Source organism: Mustela erminea, chromosome 6, assembly GCF_009829155.1.
Source record: "Mustela erminea isolate mMusErm1 chromosome 6, mMusErm1.Pri, whole genome shotgun sequence".
In the NCBI taxonomy this organism is placed as follows: Eukaryota; Metazoa; Chordata; class Mammalia; order Carnivora; family Mustelidae; genus Mustela; species Mustela erminea.
The window spans coordinates 76,523,876-76,543,863 of NC_045619.1; the positions used below are offsets into that span (position 1 = coordinate 76,523,876).

Consider the following 19,988-nt stretch of genomic DNA (forward strand, 5'->3'; position numbering starts at 1 on the left):
TATATTAATTCTGTATCCTACAACTTTACTGAATTCATTTCATTTAATAGTTCAGATAGTTTTTGGTGGTGTTTTTAAGGTTTTCTACTTATAATATCTGCAAATAGTGACAGTTTAACTTCTTCCTTTTCATCCAAACTTGGATGCCTTTTATTTCTTTTTCTTGCCTAATTGCTGTGACTAGGACTTTTAAAACTGGTGAAAATGGGCATCTTTTCCTGTTCCTGATCTTAGAGGAAAAGCTTCTAGCTTTTCACCATTGGGTTTGATGTTAGCTGTGGGTGGGTTATATAAGCCTTTTATTATGTTGAGGTAGGTTCCTTCCATATCCACTTTGCTGACTTTTTTTTCCCCTAAAGTTAGCAAAACAAGTAGTCTCTTTAAGAGTTCCTGCTTTGGTTGTATTTTTTTTTTTTTTTTAGCAATGGAGTTTGCAGCTTCCATAAATCACACTCAACAAATATTTTCATAAATGGCAGAATTGACCAGGAATAAAAATGTGTAGGCTCTGTCCTCCATACAGACATTATTAGTAAATGAGATAATGTATGTAAAGATTTTAATTATAAAGAGCTGAACACACACATACTTATATTAAAAACAATAATGTTGTTTTATAAATCTGCTTTTTATAATGTGCCTCACCCTAGGATGATTAAAGCCAAGCCAGAACTGATTAAAAGTAATTCTAGAGAAAGGAAATAAATTTGTACAGGTACAGAGCTCTCAGTTTACTCAGTATTAATTCATACAGGTGTAAATCTTAGGATCTCTATAGTAGAGATTGTGAACTGTTGATCAGTGGGCTCAATTTCACCTGCCAAAATATTTTATTTGGCCAGTTCAGTGTTTATAAGTTTTTATTTTGAATTATGTGCCTTTGCACATTTGTATTACTTGCTTTGAGGTACATTCATTTGAATTTGCAGGGACCTCTAGTGGTAGGTGGACCTCATGCTCTCAAACATGCATAAATTAAGACTACTTCTCTTATTTAAATGTTAGTAAATATTTGTAGAAATTCAGCATCTTAAAAGCTCAAAATAATAATTGCATTATTTAGACATTTTCATTAATATATTGAGAAATAATAAAAATTTTGAAATTTCAATTTATCTTTTCGAGTTTACCCAAGTTAAATAATAGTAAACTCATAATTTCATTATTTCCTTAGAATATCTCATGAGTGGAGAGCCTGGACAACTCTTAGGAATATGTTTGAGGTCGTTCTAAAAAGTAATGGTGTGACTTACTAGTTCTTTATAAATAATTTGCTATAAGGATTAAACTTCAGAATGCCTTTAGAGCTTTTCTCAAATATACTCAACATGAATGAAATCTAGGAGCACACATTTGTCTGCTTGGGGTTGAAATTTTAGAAGAAAGCACATCCACACACACAAACACACACATGCAGCACAGCACAGAAGAAAGGGGGAAATACTGGTCTATCTAGATAAACTAATCTGTAATCTTGTAATAAAAAATACACTTTACTGCCAGTTTGGGTGTAGACCCTGCCGATTCAGCTATTCTAATATTAATTAATATTTGGCTTTCATCCTGTAAGTATTGCTTCGACAGGAATCTTTAAAAGTCAACTTTTAATGCATTAGGTATTTTTTCTGCTTTGCTAGACAACAGTTTATTACCTGGCATTTTATTCTCTATGTGCCTGCTGTATTTCTTAGCAATGAGAGAGCAAGGTGTGTTTATAGGATTGTTTCAAAGTTTACAGCTTTTAAGTACAAACCCAATAAATACATCTACTTAGTTAAGTATCATATACAAACTGTTTTATATTATTTATTTATTCTTTTGGCCTAGAATTGCTTATTATTTATTATTGCCTATTATTTTGGTCACATTTTCAGGGATTTCAGACAATCTTGGCAATACTGGAATTGTCAGTGTCTTTTTCCAACCTGCTGGTGCATCATTCCTTTGATTCCGTGATATTTCATCAGATGTCTTCTAGTATCATGGAACAAAAGGATCAACAGGTACAGTGTTTTACACCTATATGCTAACTGTTATGTATTTAGCTAACTCTAATCCTCATTTCCGTTCTTTTTAGTTTCTAAACCTTTGTTGCAAGTGCTTTGCAAAATTAGTTATGGATGACGAGTTAAAAAGTGTGCTGCTAGAGAGAGCATGCGATCAGAATAACAGTATCATGGTTGAATGCTTGCTTCTGTTGGGAGCGGACGCCAATGGAACAAAGGAGGCAACGTCTTTAATTTGTCAGGTAAATACTCAAGGCCTGACTTTTGTGTTTCCTGTTATTAGACTCTACCACTGTACAGTTCTTCCTTATATCCTATTATTCTTTACTACAGAATTTGCCAGTTAATTGCACAATTGCTTGTGATTTGTGGTGGGAGTTTAGATTCACAGAATTTCAGAGGCAAGAGCGTCCTTGAGGTGTATGCAGTGGAAACCTTCATTTACTTGTTTGCCTACCTTGTTATGTGGATAAATAACTTTCCAAATGTGTCTCTTACTATGCGTCTCTCTGCAAATTGTTCTCCGGGCATACTCCACACAGCATCTGGATTTGTTTTGATCATCTTTCAGCCATTTTCTCTCTGTTTTCAGTTTCTCTGCTAGAAAATTCTGTCCTTAGGGCTACTGCGTGTGGCCATGTAGGCTGTACACTGCACACTTTTGGGGATGCTGTTCCCATGGACATCCTCTGCCATTGGCCACGCCTGTGGTCATGTAGCACTGTGGTCCTGCCTTCCTTCCCTCTCTTCCCTCATGCACTGTGCAAACACATCTCTCTAATTGTTCTTCTTTTCCTTCAAAATCTAACCCAGATTCTCCTTCCCTAATAAATCCTGCCCTGTACTGTTGGCCTCCATAAAAAATATTTACTTCTGTAAGTCTGTGAGAATTTAGGTACACCTCTTTATATTTTGTGAGTTATATGAAAGTAGAAATAGACAATGTTCATCTCTGTATCATCTAGAATAGCTAACTCATGGCTTTATATACTGTACGTATTTAGTGTTGAAGTGCATTATGTGTTATTTCAAGTTCTCCATTGTATAAATTTTAGTTTATAATAGCATTCAGGTAACACCATGTGTATTTTCTAGAAATGTAGTCATATTTCTAACAAATGAATTATGTAGGGATTTAATATACATTATTAAATGACCAACAGAATACTATAATTTCCAATAATTTACTTTAAAGCTTTACTTTATTTAATTTTCCACTTGCCTATGGATTCAATTTGTCAACTACACACTAAGTTAGTACTGATTGGCACTCTGCATAAAAAGAAACTGAACATGCAAATTATTTTCATGCATAATTAATTTGTACATTAAGACCAAATAATCATAGGGATGCCTGGGTGGCTCAGTTGGTTGGGCGGCTGCCTTCAGCTCAGGTCATGATCCCAGGGTCCTGGGATCGAGTCCCACATCGGGCTCCTTGCTTAGCAGGGAGTCTGCTTCTTCCCTCTGCATCTGCCTGCCACTTTGTCTGCCTGTGCTTGCTCGCTCTCTCTGGTAAAAAAACAAAAAAAACACAAAAAAAACCAAATAATCATATTACTTAAATTTATTCAAATTTCATTTGTGAAATTCACCTTAAAACTAGTTGCTTCTCTATTATTAAAGGTAATTAAATTATTTCCTTCAATAATGTAATACACTTTTATTGTGTATCTTTCATGTGATCTGCAGATCATTGCTTAATGTTACTGGGATATGGGGGATATGGCAAAGAACTGAAAATAAACTTCCCCTTCACATTTTTTGTTAGGGAAATAATACCTAAGAGCACTTGAGTGCAAAAATTTTATATTACCACTGGAAATGCTTCAGACTCTTCTCTCAAGTTATCCAAATATTTCTACAGAAGCTTTTTATTTTATTCTTCTTCACATATTCTTTGGACTTCATGCATTTAGTTATTATCTTCTTAAAAAAAATCAGGTCTTTACATCTATGGGTGTATTAAATTTAAAGAATGTATCTAAGTTGCCAGAGATTATTTGTATCTAAAAAATAATAAATATTGATTAATTTTTTTGGATAGATTGAACATAGATTTTTGTGGATAGATTGAACATACATTATTTATAGTGTAAAATAAGGTAGTAAACACTATTTGTGTACCAATGCTGTATAATTAAGGTCTGTTCAGAGCAAAGATGGAGTGAATCTATTAGGCTTTCTGAGGGGAATTTAATGATGCAATATACATGATTCCTATAGAAGATTATGGAAGATTGGGACTGGGCATGCAAATGCATGAATAGGGATCCAAAGATGAAAATCATCAAATCATGGTGGGAAGAACTACCATGTAAAAATAATAACAAACACTGTTGTCTTGATTACCCCGTGGGCACTGCTCTGAATCCTTTATACAATTTAGCCCTTATAACGACCTTAGGAATGGGTTATAGTAGTATTCCTATTTTACAGGTAAGGAAATGAGGCACAGAAAGGTTAAGTAACTTGCCTAAGGACATTCTCCTGGTAGGTGATGGAAAATCTGCCTCCCATGTGCTTGTTTTCATCTCTTGTCTACACCATAGATTCATGATAGCGGTCGTGGTAGTAGGGAAGGAGGGGGAGTTGTTCATTTATTCTTAAAGGCTAGTGTGAAATATTTGGCTTTGTTTATCAGCTGCATTATTTATAAATTTGAAGATGAGAGAGAAGATTGCAAAGGATCGTCAATTATACTTCTGATAATCTTTGATTATATTCTGAATTATCTCCATTATTATTTAAATGTAAAACTGTAGTTCTGAGCAGTATTTTTTTCTTCTCATGGAGTTGAAATTACTTTTGTAATTTTTTTTTTATCTGATACACTTTCTTACATATCTCTCTCTTCAGGGCACTCTATACATAAAGTCAGCTTGGATCTTTTGGGCCCTCAAGAAAAGTACTCTATAAAAATGCTTGAGGAACTTCTTGGTGGAGAGCCCTGTGCTAGATAAGTAGTCACAAATATACAAGGGGTTTCGTATTTCAGGATGGTTTATTTCTAGGTGTGGAAAGGAGAGAGGTTTATTTCTCTTGGGAGAGGAGAGAGGATAAAACATAAATCATCTTAATATAAGGTAGGCAGTAAGACGTAAAAATTTGCTGGGCTGCAGAGAGGCATTTGCTATTGAGTTTTCTGGCCCTCTGTCCCTCCTTTCTCCCTCCCTCTGTCTTTTTTCTTCCCAACCTTCCTTTTAAATTTCCTGTGGACTTTTAAAGAGGATTTTAGTAATTTGCTAATTAAATTAAATATATGTCCTAGGTATTTTTTTTTAAAGATTTTATTTATTTATTTGTCAGAGAGACTGAGAGCACAGCAGGGGGAGCGGCAGGCAGAAGGAGAAGCAGGCTTTCTGCTGAGCAGGGAGCCAGACGTGGGACTCCATCCCAGGACCCCGGGATCATGACCTGAGTGGATGGCAGACACCTAACTCACTGAGCCACCCAGGTGTCCCTATATATTTACTAGGTATTATACTAGGCTATAGAGGTACAAATTGAATTACAATAGCATCCAAGCTTTTCATTCCAGTTTTAAAACCAATAGGCATGTTTGGTTTAGTGTGCTAAGTGCTATGTTAAACAAAAGTGATGGGAGCCTGAAGGAGGAAGAGAGCTTGGGAGCTTGGTAGCAAGGACTTGCGTGCAAGAGCTGATAAAGCTGTTCCTTCAGGAATGAACATTTTTGGCTCGATGAAGAGTAGAGTTAAACATTGAGAGCCTAGAAATAGTGTAAATGAAAAATAATGAGGTTTAAAAAATTGTATGTTGTGTTTGGGGAATGTCTTGGAGCAGAGGGGTTTAGAAGATTTTTGAACAGGACAGTGACTTGATCATATCTAAAGTAAAAGAGCACCCTGGTGACTCTGAGAAGAATGGGTTGAGAAGGTGGGTAACCTGGAGATGGTGGGCAGTAATTTAGTCTTTGAACCACAGAATGCTCCCCTCAACGCCTTTGACATACTTAAATTCTAGAGAATTCAGGAATTTCCCCCAGTGTCCTTCCCCTGATCTGCTACCTTGGATCTTAGGGTCTTCTTTTCTTTTCTTTTTTTAATCCTTAATTTGGGGTAGTGAAAGGAGCACAGGGTTTGGAGTGAGCAGATTTGACTTCAAATCCAGGCCTCTTGTTGACTCCCTGTAAGGGTTTGGGACAAATCATTTATCTTTTCTAAATACTCATCTTTAAAATGGGGGTAATAGTTTTTATGGCATAGGATATTTTTTAAAGATTTTATTTATTTGACAGACAGAGCTCACAAGTAGGCAGAGAGGAGGAAGCAGACTCCCTGCCAAGCAGAGAGCCCGATGCAGGACTCGATCCCAGGACCCTGAGATCATGACCTGAGCGGAAGGCAGAGGCTTTAACCCACTGAGCCACCCAGGCGCTCCTGGCATAGGATTCTTAATAAGAATTAGAAATCAAGTGTACACAGACTTCAGCACAGTACCTGACATATAATATTTCTGTCATCTATTACTTTGATATTCTGGTTGATAGCACATCAGGTTCCTTCGCCTTTCAGAAGCTGTTCTGCATAGGCTGGTATGCTACACATTGCTAAGTCTTCCCTCTGCTCACTACGGTCCCTGTGGTTTTTGTAGCACCTAGCATGCTAACCTACTTGGAGCATGTACTCTGAAAACCGTATTTAGGGGAAGGTAGAAAACTGAGAGACAAGAAATTTCTTTGTAGAAATTCACATTCTTGTCCTGGAAACCAGAAATCAGAGATGACTGTCCTTTGTATGTAGCATTAACAAGTTTTGTGATGTTCATATTCTCATTTAGTTATTCTACATCATGAATGAAGGCAGGGCAGTAGCCTTTACTGTGAATGGTACTAGTTTCCCAGATGTCCTTCAAGGAGTAAACAGGAATCCAGAAGGTATAAGCAATATGTATAATTGGTAGAGCAGTGGGCTTCTGACTTCAAGTGTTATGAACTTTATCTCCATATCATGTGGCCTCTCTCATGGTAACTTACTCTCCCATGGCAGGTTATTTGGCTGATGCTACTCTGATGTTTGTGGCACTAATCTTCTTTTATTTTCCTAATCTATTTCAAGGATGAGTTTTGCCTTATCTTGTTTCTATCTAAATTTGAGGGTATAGAGAATAATCACACAAAATTCAATTTACTAGTCTACCAAAAGGAAGAAATATGGGCCTTTAATATGTTCACCTTCCTTTTTTGTTTACTAGGTATGTGAGAAAGCCAGCAGTCCCAAATTGGTGGAACTGCTACTGAATGGTGGTTCCCGCGAACAAGATGTTCGGAAGGCGCTGGCGATAAGCATTGGGAAAGGTGACAGCCAGATCATTAGCTTACTCTTAAGAAGACTTGCTCTGGATCTGGCCAATAATAGCATTTGCCTTGGAGGATTTTGCATAGGAAAAATTGAACCTTCATGGCTTGGTCCTTTATTTCCAGATAAGACATCTAATTTAAGAAAAGAAACAAGTAAGTATTAACAGGAAGATTTTGTCCAAGTCTTTTTTTTTGTTAGTATTTTTTTTTAAGTCATTGATCTTTTCATTAGGTTTATTTCAGTTTGGTACAACTTAAGCCAAGATAATTGTGAAGGTTTTGATATCGTTTTGGTCATGAAAGGTTTTGATTCTTTTTGGTCATGAAATGCTGTAAAACGATATTATATTTAATTCTTTATGACTTAAAGATAAAGTCTATCTATAAAGATAGAGCCAAATAGTGGGATCTTCTGAACAGTTGCTTTTTTAAAAAAATATATTTTATTTTATTTTTATTATTTTTTAAAGATTTAATTTACCTGAGAGAGAAAGAGAGCATGAGCTGGGGGAGAAGCAGATGGAGGGGGAGAGGCAGGCTCCCCGCTGAGCAGGGAGCCTGATGTGGGGCTCAATCCTAGAACCCTGGGATCATGACCTGAGCTGAAGGCAGATGCTTACCTGACTTTATCACGCAGGCACCCCAGATATATTTTCTTTTTTATTACAAAAGTAACCCATGCTTATTCTAAGAATAACAAAACACAAAAATTGTAAGGAAGAAAATAACGGTAATTATTTTATCCCTTATAGACAATCAATGTAGATTTACTTACTAGATTTTTTTATATGCTTACATATAATATGCATCAAAATGTATATGTACAAACATATACATATATATATACTTTGCATTTTCATGTTAACATATTTCATTTTCAATTTTTTAATATTTCAATTAAGGATGTATTTTCTTTATATTTTCAAGTTAATATATATTAAGTATGTTGATGACAAGTTAACATCATCCTCCATTAATATTTCTGTCATTTCGGATGTCAGTCATTCATATTAACTGTGTTTCTAAAAGTTGAGCTCCCTGCTTTGCCTTTGACAACTTACTCCCATGCCCACTTCCTTCCCAACAGTGGTCGTATTCTACAACTCTTCACCTTAAGGACTATCTGGTTAATAGCATGTTTGCTTTACTGTCATTTTCCTGATGCATTTACCTGGTAAAACCTTATTCCTGTTCACTCCAACAGTCTGCTTCCTTCCTTCCCTTCCCTAGGGTAGCTGAATGCTGCTGGAGGAAAGTAATCTTCTATGCTTATTGGTGCCTCTCCAAATTCCAGGTCTCCAACATTCTGGTGGGCCCTAAAAGATTCAGTGAGGCTGAATTTGCCTAAGTCTCTTAAATGCGTCATGTACTTTTATTTCCAGGATTGTCCCACTGGTACTCTAGCTGCTTAATTCCCTTACCTTCTCTCTCACTTGCCTGTCTCTTCATTCTTTTTGCCTCAGCACCTTCTCACTTTTTATAAGAAAACATTCCTGCCCATGTGAAGTCTGGTTGGAAGATCCACCTACATGCTCTGTAGCTCCTTGTTTCTTATGTGTACCAGCACTTATCACATTATATAATTGTATTTTTTCTTTTTATTATCTACCTTTTGATTGATTACATGCATCACAAAGTCAATGTCAGTTTTTTCCATTGTTGTAACTTTAGCATCTGTGCTAGTACTTTGCACATATTAGGTGCTCTAAATATTTAAAATATTGGCAAAATTCAAAATTTGATAAAAAATTATGTTGATAAGCATACATAGAAATAGATATTCCACACAATATTCCTATAAATTTAAATTATCCTCTTTTAAAGACAATCTGGTAATATCCATTAATATTTTAAATGCACATCCATACTTTTTTGCCCAGTTATATATGGATAGAAATCCATGATAAAGGCATTCTTTATTTTTTAAATAAACATATAATATATTTTTATCCCCAGGGGTACAGGTCTGTGAATCGCCAGGTTTACACACTTCACAGCACTCACCATAGCACATACCTTCCCCAATGTCCATAATCCCACCCCCTTCTCCCAATCCCCCTCCCCGCAGCAACCCTCAGTTTGTTTTGTGAGATTAAGAGTCACTTCATGATAAAGGCATTCTTAATGTACACAAAAAGTCGTATACAAGGATTCACATTAAAATATTGTTTATAATAGCAAGAAATTATGAGAAAAAATCCCAAATATTCTTCAAAAGGAACTATTTGAATCAATCATGATACATTCATGCAATAGGATGCTTTGCAATTGTTGGGGGAAAAACATGTAGCAAATCAAAATGTTCAGATGTAGAGAGCATTATTAAGTTAAAAAAAAAAAAAAAGCAAAGGACAGCATTTTTAGTATACTGATGTTTGCGAAAACACAGTTGAGATATGGTAGTCATAAATGTTTGAATATGAAAAGACTTATGTCAGAAGAAAAACTCCAGAAATTCGTTCCCTGGTTGCCTCTGTGGACCTTGGAAACTAATGAAATATGATTAGATCCTGTGTTCCATCACTTCAAGATGTCTCTTACCAACAACCTGCTTACTTGAATCTCTGAGTTCTGATGGGGAGAGATTATAGGCCCCCTGCAAAGGGATGAAGGGAGATTTACCACCCATTGTATTCCCTTTGTTATGCATGATTTTTTTTTTTTTTTACATTTGGTAAGTCTCTCCTAATTAAAAAGGTACAATAATGTCATTTGATTCATTGGAGAGCATGGCCATAATTATATTGGCAGCTCAACTGAGTAAAGAACATTTTGGATTCATAGCTTTAAAACATTTTTCAGCTACTACTTGACCGAGTCACATACACCTGTATTTGAAGAAATTGCCAAGCTATATGTAGCACAATGAGGACTTGGCAAACTTATTTCTTCATAATAGAACATAATATAAAATATAGTAAAATAGAAGGATATTAACTTTCAAATTCCACCAAATTTCTCAGTGGAATGAATCACTTAGCAAAAGGTTTATAAACAAGAATATAATTTATTGAGCATTTTCTATGTTTTAAGCATTGTGCTAAACATTTTATATGCATCATTTCCTCTTTTTATTTTATTATTTTATTTTATTTTTAAAGATTTTATTTATTTATTGGAGGGAGAGAGAGATAGCGAGAGAGAGCAAGAGTAGGGAGGAGAGGGAGGAGTAGGGAGGAGAGGGAGAAGCAGGCTTCTCACTGGGCACGTGGGGCTTGATCCTAGGACTCTGGGATCATGACCTGAGCCAAAGGCAGACACACTTAACCGACTGAGCCACCCAGGTGCTCCTGCATCATTTACTTTAATCTTTTTCATAACCTTATGTTGTCGTCTTCACTTCCCAAGTGAAGATACTGACACTCAGGGAGTCTATGTAACTTGCAAGTGCCATTACTGTTATTTGAGCACAGGTCTGTCAGGTTTCAAAGCCCAGGCTCTTTTCTGTAGTTTCATAAAATATTCAGTTTTGTCACTACACCAAAGCTTTGAGTAAATTTTTATGATTTCTAAAAAATTTAAATTCAGTGCTTGCTTCTTATGTAATATCATGGTTATAAAGTGAGAAATAAGTATATGGGTGCTTTGATGGCTCAGTCCATTAAGCGTCCAGTTCTTGATTTAAGCTCAGGTCATGATCTCATGGTCATGGGATCGAGCCCTGTGTTGGGCTTCACGCTCAGTGGGAAGTCTGCTTGAGATTCTCTCCCTCTGTCCCTCCTTCCTTGTGTTCACTCTCTCTCTCTCTCAAATAAAAAAAATAAATATTTTTTAAAAAAAAGAAATGTGTAAAAAATTCTCTAGAAGCATGAAGATACATAAGGAACTTTGGTGTGATCTATGTTTATGTTTCTTGATTTCTTTTTTTTGTTTGTTTGTTTGTTTCTTGATTTCTAAGTGACTGGTCTATCTTTTTATTGTAGACATAGGATCCACCCTAGCAAGAATGGTGCTCAGATATCAGATGAAAAGTTCTTTGGAGGAAGGGGCAGCCTCAGGCAGCAATGGGAACTTTCCTGAAGGAGTACTTGATAAATTTGATGAATGGACCTTCATTCCAGACTCCTATGTGGACAGTGTTTTTGGTCAAAGTGATGACCTGGATAGTGAAGGTATTTATTATAAAGAAATAGTCCCTTTTTGTTTTCCAACATTTATACTCTGGTATTGAACAATAGAAACGGAGACAAAACCTGATTTAATTTATTTGGAAAACTTGAGGAAGAATGTGTTCATTATCAGAAGTAGTTAATGCTCACTAATTCCAGTTAAGGTGATGCCTGTCAAGAAAATGTATCTCTTCATTTCCTAAGTATTATAATACCGATCATTATCAGTGAATGGTGACTAATGTACTGAAAACACTCTGACTCAGACTAGAATTGGATTCCATGTTCCTTCATTGACAAGATCCTTTTGTGGCTTGTGTAAGCCCCTTAACCTTAATAAAGATGGTGTTGCCAACCTTCCAGGATTATTTATAAGAATTAGAGAAATTGTATGTAAAGTGTCTGGGAGAGTGCTTCCCAAATAGATTTTTACCTTTAGAAGGATTAAAATAATATTAATATTTTAATAACACCTTGAAATAACTTAAAAAGTTGTCATGGCAATATATATAATGACAGTTATAGAACTGACATATTTAATACAAGCAGTTTGGTAAAAATGGGGTGAGTTGATTTTTTAATGACGTGATAGGAATGAAAACTTTGGGTAAGAGATAAAAGTATTTGAGAGAGCAAACAGTAAGTGTTCTCCCTGAATCCCCAAATCTCTGGCCCAAGTACTTTTTAAAACCAACTTTATTCAGATATAATTAATATAAAATAAAATGCTCCCATTTTAAGTGTGTGTTTTCATGGGTTTTGAAAAATTTATACATCCATGTAATCATCACCACTATTAAATTATGCAACATTCCTATCATCGAAAAAATTTCCTTTATACCTTTTCAAAAATACCCTGATCCTTGGTCCCTGGCAAACACTGATCTGCTTTCTGTCATTATAGATTAAATTAGTATTTTCTTAAGTTTTATATGAATAAGACAATATAGTTTGTTCTCATCTGTGTCTGGCTGTTTTTCTTTTCTTTTCTTTTTTTTTTTTTTCTGGCTGTTTTTTAAAGTAGTTGGTCTATGTTGGTGAATGCTCTTTGTTTAACTTAAAAGAATATGTATTCAGCAGTTGTTGGGTCAATTAGATCAATTTGGTTGTGTTTCTTAGGTCTTCTATATCTTTACTAATTTTTCTCTCTACCTGTTGTATTTGGCAAAGAAGTGTTGAAACTGTAGTCATGTTGTGGAGCTCTACTACTAGATGCACAAACATAAAGGATTGCAGTTTTTTTTTAAAGATTTTATTTATTTATTTGACAGACAGAGATCACAAGTAGGCAAAGAGGCAGGCAGAGGGAGAGAAGGAAGCAGGCTCCCTTTGGAGCAGAGAGCCTGATGCAGGGCTTGATCCCAAGACCCTGGGATCATGACCTGAGCTGAAGGCAGAAAGAAAGCATGAGCAGGAGGGGCAGAGAGTGAAGGAGAGAGAATCTCAAGCAGACTCCATGCTTAGTGTGGAGCCTGACACAGGGCTTGATCTCAGAACCCTGAGATCATGACTAGACCCAATATCAAGACTTGGACTCTCCACCAGCTATGCCACCCAGGCAGCACTTTAAGTATTTTTAAATAAAGGAAAAATTAGAAATGCTGACATAAATATAATTATAAAATGCCTTTGATGCTTCTATAAACAATATGCTAACACAACATACACAGACATAAAATAGGATAATTATGAAAATGTAATAGTTATAAGATAAAAATGTAATTAAACTGTGAAGTCTATTATATTAAGATGTTTAAGCATAAAATAATTAAAGTTATAAGATAAATTGTTTTAATAGTGAACGAAGTGGAAGTCTTTTTATCAATTTTAAGATTTATATAGAGTATTATAAAGTTGATTTTTAGATACATAGATTTTTAAATTTGTTTTGATACTTAAAATTAATTCTTTATGTTTGTAAGATAGAGAGTGGTAGAATTTATAATCTCATGATTTTTCAGTAATGTCTCCAAATTTTTTATCCTTAATATAATTTGTTTATTGATCCTTATTTTCTTTAAATCCATAATTTTAAAATAAGTTATTTTCTCTTCTCTCTCAAGAGGCTTATGCCAACTAAACTCAGTTTCATTTTAATGTCATTCCATAAATGAGATAACATAATGTGGAATTTAAATAGAGGCGTTTTCAAGAATGTGAGATAATTTAGTGTGATTCCAATATTTAAATAAATTTAAACAAAAATTTTCTGAGAGCAAATCAAAGAAACATAAAAGAATGACATTGATCAGATATGTGTATAAGCTTTCTTTTTTCAAAGATTTATTTATTTGAGAGAGAGAGCACAAATGGGGGGAGGGACAGAGAGAAAGAGAAGCAGACTCCCCACTGAGCAGGGAGCCCGACATGGGGCTTGATCCCAGGACCCTGGGAAGATGGCTTAATCCTAAGGCAGATGTTTAACCAACTGAGCCATCCAGTGCTCCAAATTTGTGTATAAACTTTCTTTGCTTAAGTATAAACTTTCTTTGGTTCCTGTACACACATGTATTTATTATAACATGTAACTATTTTTTTTTACTTGTTTTTTTCCTACTATACTATGAGCTCATATCAGGCATGGATTGTTTTTCCTGCTTATCTTTATTCAGCACTTGTTCAGTATCTAGTCTAGGACAGCCATTCAATAAATATTTATAAATGAAGAAAAATGTAGCTGAATTTTGAAAATGAAAAGCCAACATAGTTTATTATTTCTATTTTAAAGATGTTACAGTGGAAATTGAGCAATTTCCATCAATGAATATATGTTTAACCTTTTATGATTATTGTATTATGATACTAGCATCTTATGATTGAGTCAGCATTTTTTATTTGCCTTTATTTTGTCATTTAAAAATAGGAAGTGAAGGCTCATTTCTTGTGAAAAGAAAATCTAATTCAATTAGTGTAGGAGAATTTTACCGAGATCGTGCCTTGCAGCGTTGCTCACCAAATTTGCAAAGGCATTCCAACTCATTGGTAAGTTAAATTGTCATTATGTTGTGTGTTTTGTTACTGATAGTCTCTTGATAACTGAAATTATTTGCCAAAGCTAGGAGCTACTGGTGCAGAAATTCCCTAGTATATGAAAACTTTATATATAGAATATGTGTGTGTGTGTCTGTGTACATATATAGATATATATCTACATATCTACATATATATGTATATATGTATACATATATATATCTGTATATATACATATATAGGTATATATGTACACACACACATATATATGTATAAACCATTCTAAATACTCATGCTCATTTTTTTAGCATGTTTGGGCCATATGTATACTAAGTATACTTCAAAATGATTTTTTTTCCTTTTTTCTTTTCAGAGCTCCATTTGTATGGAGCCCAGGGTAGGTCTATGTCTTATGGTGTGGCTAGTCTCCTGAGTATTTTAACTAGAAATCTTACAGTGATTCTTAAAGAATAGGAAATGTTCTCTTTGCTCCAAAAAATGATAGTGATTTTATTAAACCTGTCTATTTTTTAAATAGGGACCTATTTTCGATCATGAAGATTTACTGAAGCAAAAAAGAAAAATGTTGTCTTCAGATGACTCACTCAGTAAGTATTTGAAAGTAATCATAAATAAGTAGATATTTTGAGCAGAATGCAGTACTTTGTTAATAACAGTTTCCTCTACTCAGATTTTCTGGGTGTTCATCTCATCTTACATAACCTTCAAATTATATGTCTAATGATATCACACACTATAGAAGAATGAAATACAATTATAGATTTAAAATTTTACCCTTTATGGTGCTATGAAAGATTGACTCTTCTATCCTTTCTTCTACTTTTCGGGAATGTAAATATTACCATCACCAACGCCACTCTTCATCCCCTTCTCCGGGTCTCCTTTTTTTTTATACTACTTCTACCACTTGATTAAGTATTTATTATTTATTGTCCATCTCTGCAACTGGAATGTAAGCTCTGTAGTTTCGTTTTCTACTGAATCTCCAGTGCCTTGAAAGGAGTCCGACACTGGTAGGTGATCAGTAAATATTTACCAAGTGAACTTAGATTCCTTGCTCATATTTCCATTGTGTGTTTGTTTTTGACGAAAGGGTCATCAAAACTTCAATCCCATATGAGGCATTCAGACAGCATTTCTTCCCTGGCTTCTGAGAGAGAATATATCACATCATTAGACCTTTCAGCAAATGAACTAAGAGATATTGATGCCTTGAGCCAGAAAAGCGGTATCAGTGGTCATTTGGAGCATCTTGAAAAGCTGGAGCTTCATCAGAATGCACTCACGAGCTTTCCACAACAACTCTGTGAAGTAAATTTAATTTGTTCTTTTAACTCTCAGGATATTCGAAGAGCTTTTGTATTTCTATCTAACTTGCATGGTTAAATCTTTAGAAAGAAGGATCTACTTCTGCATCGTTTGACAGTAGTTCCCCATTTCCTGTGGTTTTCACATTGGGATCTTAGTCTGTGTGGTGTTCAGGAGCATCTTTGAGGAATGGTGATCTGGTAAAAAAGGAATCCTAGGTTCTGTCCAAATGATCTGTGGTACATGGTAGGATGTATCCAGGCTGCATGTTCATCATGCCTTCAATTATTGAATTCTAGGAAGACAACTTAAACAGTGTGAAGAGGTAGACTAGAATTAGACCTGGTTTGGTGGCACTGGCTCTGGCTCAGCCACCAACTGTCTAACAATAAGTATGTGTTCCTCTGGCCACTCTAAGCCTTCATGTCCTCATCTGCAAAATATAGAGGCTCAACTAAACTATTCCTGAGACACTTAATGAGTTTTAAAATTACAGGGATGCCTGGGTGGCTCAGTTGGTTAAGCGACAGCCTTCGGCTCGTGTCATGATCCCGGCGTCCTGGGATCGAGTCCCACATCCGGCTCCTTGCTCAACGGGAAGCCTGCTTCTCTCTCTGCCTCCGCCTGTCACTCTGTCTGCCTGTGCTCACTCTCTATTAAAAAAAAAAAAAAAAAAAAAAAAAGAAAATTACATGCAACTTAAAAATTGATATTTTTTCTCAACATTCCTATTTTCAAAAATTAAAGTATAAAATGATGATAGAGTAGTTCTCAGAATACTGACTTTGTTCATCATTTTAATGTATGATGGATCAGAAGTCAAAGAACGTATCTTCACAAATTAAAAAAAATTGAATACAAATATTTAAATTGTTAAATTATTACACTGAACTGCAAAGTTTGATGAAGGATCATCCTTTATAAAACACTGGTTTTACTGCAAATGCATTTTTCTTTTTTCTCACCTATAAAATTTATAATTCTTTTGAGACTTTAACTTAACTGTTAACTTCTTGAGAACAGGAGCTGTTTCAGGTTTGTTCATGTCTATTCTCAGTACCAAATAAGGTCTTAAATACAGTGGAGGCTCAATAGATGATTATTGAATTAATTTATGGTAGAATTAATGGCTGACACTTGGTAGACCTTCAATAAATATTTGTTAAAGAGTAAATAAAGAAAACTAGAATTGACCCTAACTAAAACAAAGACAATTCAAAAAGAGCATGACACGGTGAGATACATTAAGGGTATTCAAAGACCAGACAAGCTCAGAATCTTCTCTCAAGGAAATTTTAAATAGGCACCACTAGATGGCACTTTTTAAATTACTGCTTGTAGCTATCTCTACCAAAAAATTTCTCCATTAAAATTTGGGAATAAAGAATTTAAAAATCTTCCATTCTGAATAATCTGGTAGGATCTGAAACAATGGCAGATATTTCCAAACAACTTCTGGGGCAAAGATCCGTTAATAAGCTTTATGATCACATCAAACGCTTTAGAATTTCTCTGAGGATAAATATATTGATATATACAGAGGAGCATAGAGAAGAGATTGTTTTGATATTTTAGCCTTTACAATAATCCACTCCCAAGTTTTAAAAAACTGACATATAAATGGAAAGTTTCCTGTTATCATGGTAAAATTAGAAATTGCTTAAAAATGGAGATTAGAAATTTGAAACTGGTGCCTGGGTGGCTCAGTTGGTTGAGAGACTGCCTTAGGCTCAGGTCATGATCCCAGACTTCCAGGATCGAGTCCCACCTCATGCTCCCAGCTCTTTGGGGAGTCTGCTTTTCCCTCTAATCTTCTACTCTCTCATGTTCTCTCTTACTCATTCTCTCTCAAATAAATAAATAAATAAATAAATAAATTCAAAACAAAGTGTTTCATGACAAAGAGGGGGTTCTAAACAAAACATGTATACAATGACTACTTTTATGGTTAAATAATTATTAATTATTTAAATATATTAAAAATTATAATATATTATAAACATTATTTATATTAAAATATATAAAAATTTGTAAAATTTAGTACTTAAGAAATGTATCCCTGGGATTATTTTATACTGTTTATTCATTAAATAATTCAAATATTTATTGAGGCTTGTTCTGCTTCCATTTCACTCTTGGTAGGAATGATTTACCAAGAAACTGAATTAAACTCTTAACCTTGTTTTTGTGAATTGCTTTTGACACTTTACCTCTTACATTTTCCTGGTTTTTAACACACATAATAGCAGGGATGGTTGGACCAGTCGTTATACTGAAGTTCTCTTGTGGATTGTGTTCTCAGTTTTGGGGAAAATTCTTAATGGTTCTAGTTACCGGAGGTATGAAAGGCAGAAGTATTAGCTAACTTCAAGTTTTTCAGTTGGTTTTCAAATGGTTAGATAATTTTAAAATACTGTCTTTCCAGACCCTGAAGTGTTTGACACATTTGGATTTGCACAGTAATAAATTTACATCATTTCCCTGTTACTTGTTGAAAATGAATTGTATTGCCAACCTCGATGTCTCTCGAAACGACATCAGCCCTTCAGTAGTTTTGGATCCTGCAGTGAAGTGCCCAACCTTGAAACACTTTAACTTGTCATATAATCAGCTGTCTTCTTTTCCTGAGAACCTTGGTGATGTGGTAGAGAAATTGGAACAGCTCATTTTAGAAGGGTAAGAAGGGAGTTCATTAAATACAAAAGAGTTGCTTTACATTGAAGTTTTGTAAGACTGATAAAATATGTTGACATTCTTTCCATAGTAATGGGTTTCAAGCAGTTATATGATAAAAGATTGAGGGAATTAATATTATAGCTTCTATCAATTTTCACAATTAATTTAAAAATAAATCTGCTTTGATGCTCTTCTTTGAAGGTGAATTGTTTTTTTTTCTTCAAGGCATATGAATTTATGACATTTAATCCTCATTTTGTTTCTTATGACTAGAAATAAAATACCAGAAATATGTTCCCCATTAAGCCTGAAGGAACTGAAGATTTTAAACCTTAGTAAAAACCACATTACATCTCTATCAGAAGACTTCCTTGAGGCATGTCCTAAAGTGGAGAGTTTCAGTGCCAGAATGAATTATCTCGGTAAGTGTTCTATATGAGTCTCCTACTAAACAGTCCTTTTGAGTATTACAGGGTGAGTCATACATGGACATGTTAGCTGAGGGTATAAATGTGGCACTTCAACTTAAATTTAATGCGAGAGTTTCAGAGATAAAGTTAACAGGTCAGTGATTAGAACAAAGGAGTTAGCAAGCCATGAGGACATGAAGGAACCTTAAATGTGTATTGCTAAGTGAAAGAAGCCAGTCTGAAAAGGCTACATACTATATGATTCCAACTATATGACATTTTGGAAATGACAAAACTGTGGGGACAGTAAAACTGTCAGTGATTGTCAGGAGTTTGAAGAAGGAGAGAGGAAGCGGGAGGTGAGTGGGATTTTTAGGACAGTGAAACTATTCTGAATGACAGTGTAATGTGGATATCTGTCATTATATATTTGTCAAAACCCTGAGAGTGTACAGCACAGAGTGAACTCTTACTGCAAATGATGAATTTTAGTTAGTAATAATATATCTGTATTGTCTTATCAATGATAGCGAATATACCAAGCTACGCAGATTATTAGTAATAAGGATAAAAATATGTGTGTGTGGGAGGAATGGTGGTGAGGAGAGAAGAGGCTTATGGGAAGTCTGTACTTTCTGCTCAATTTTTCTGTACACCTAAAGGTACTCTAAAAATAGTTTATTTTTTAAGTACTAAAATTAAAAATTTTTAATACTGAAAAAAATTTTCAAATTAAAAAATTATAATAGATTGCTCATAGGCTAGAAGTTCCTTGGACTCCCAATAGTCATCATACTATGGTGCGCTGTAATCTGTGAAACTAAAATGCATATGGCTACCTGAGATGGTTGAAGCAGGAATACTGAGTTTCCTACTGAAGCTTGCTCAATTTTCTGGATTAGAAGTGTAGAAACTATTATTATTTCTTTTGGAAATAAAATTAACCAGTTAACAGTTTGCAAATGAGTATGGTTAATGTTATTGATTGAACACTTGCTCTGTGCAGAATATTACAGTAATACATGATATAATCATCACTTTTATTAAAAGTTGTGAAATATTCCGTGCTCTCTTAGCATGTGAGATAACAGGGAATTAACGTTTATTTGTAGTCTCTGTGAACATTCTAATATTAAGGGACAAAATACTTTTATGGAAATAAATGGGA

At 34.7% G+C, this 19,988-nt stretch overlaps 1 protein-coding gene across 3 annotated transcripts in view; it reads left to right on the top strand.

Annotated features, from left to right (window-relative positions):
- Positions 1-19,988, top strand: part of LRRK2 (leucine rich repeat kinase 2) — a 139,532-nt gene that overhangs the window by 41,347 nt on the left and 78,197 nt on the right. For all 3 annotated transcript variants that reach the window (XM_032347771.1, XM_032347772.1, XM_032347773.1), the window contains exons 17-25: positions 1,875-2,003; positions 2,078-2,248; positions 7,221-7,479; positions 11,250-11,438; positions 14,299-14,417; positions 14,944-15,013; positions 15,520-15,737; positions 18,160-18,410; positions 18,684-18,832. In XM_032347771.1, coding sequence (XP_032203662.1) covers positions 1,875-2,003; positions 2,078-2,248; positions 7,221-7,479; positions 11,250-11,438; positions 14,299-14,417; positions 14,944-15,013; positions 15,520-15,737; positions 18,160-18,410; positions 18,684-18,832 — 1,555 coding nt within the window. The remainder of the gene's footprint in view (positions 1-1,874; positions 2,004-2,077; positions 2,249-7,220; positions 7,480-11,249; positions 11,439-14,298; positions 14,418-14,943; positions 15,014-15,519; positions 15,738-18,159; positions 18,411-18,683; positions 18,833-19,988) is intronic.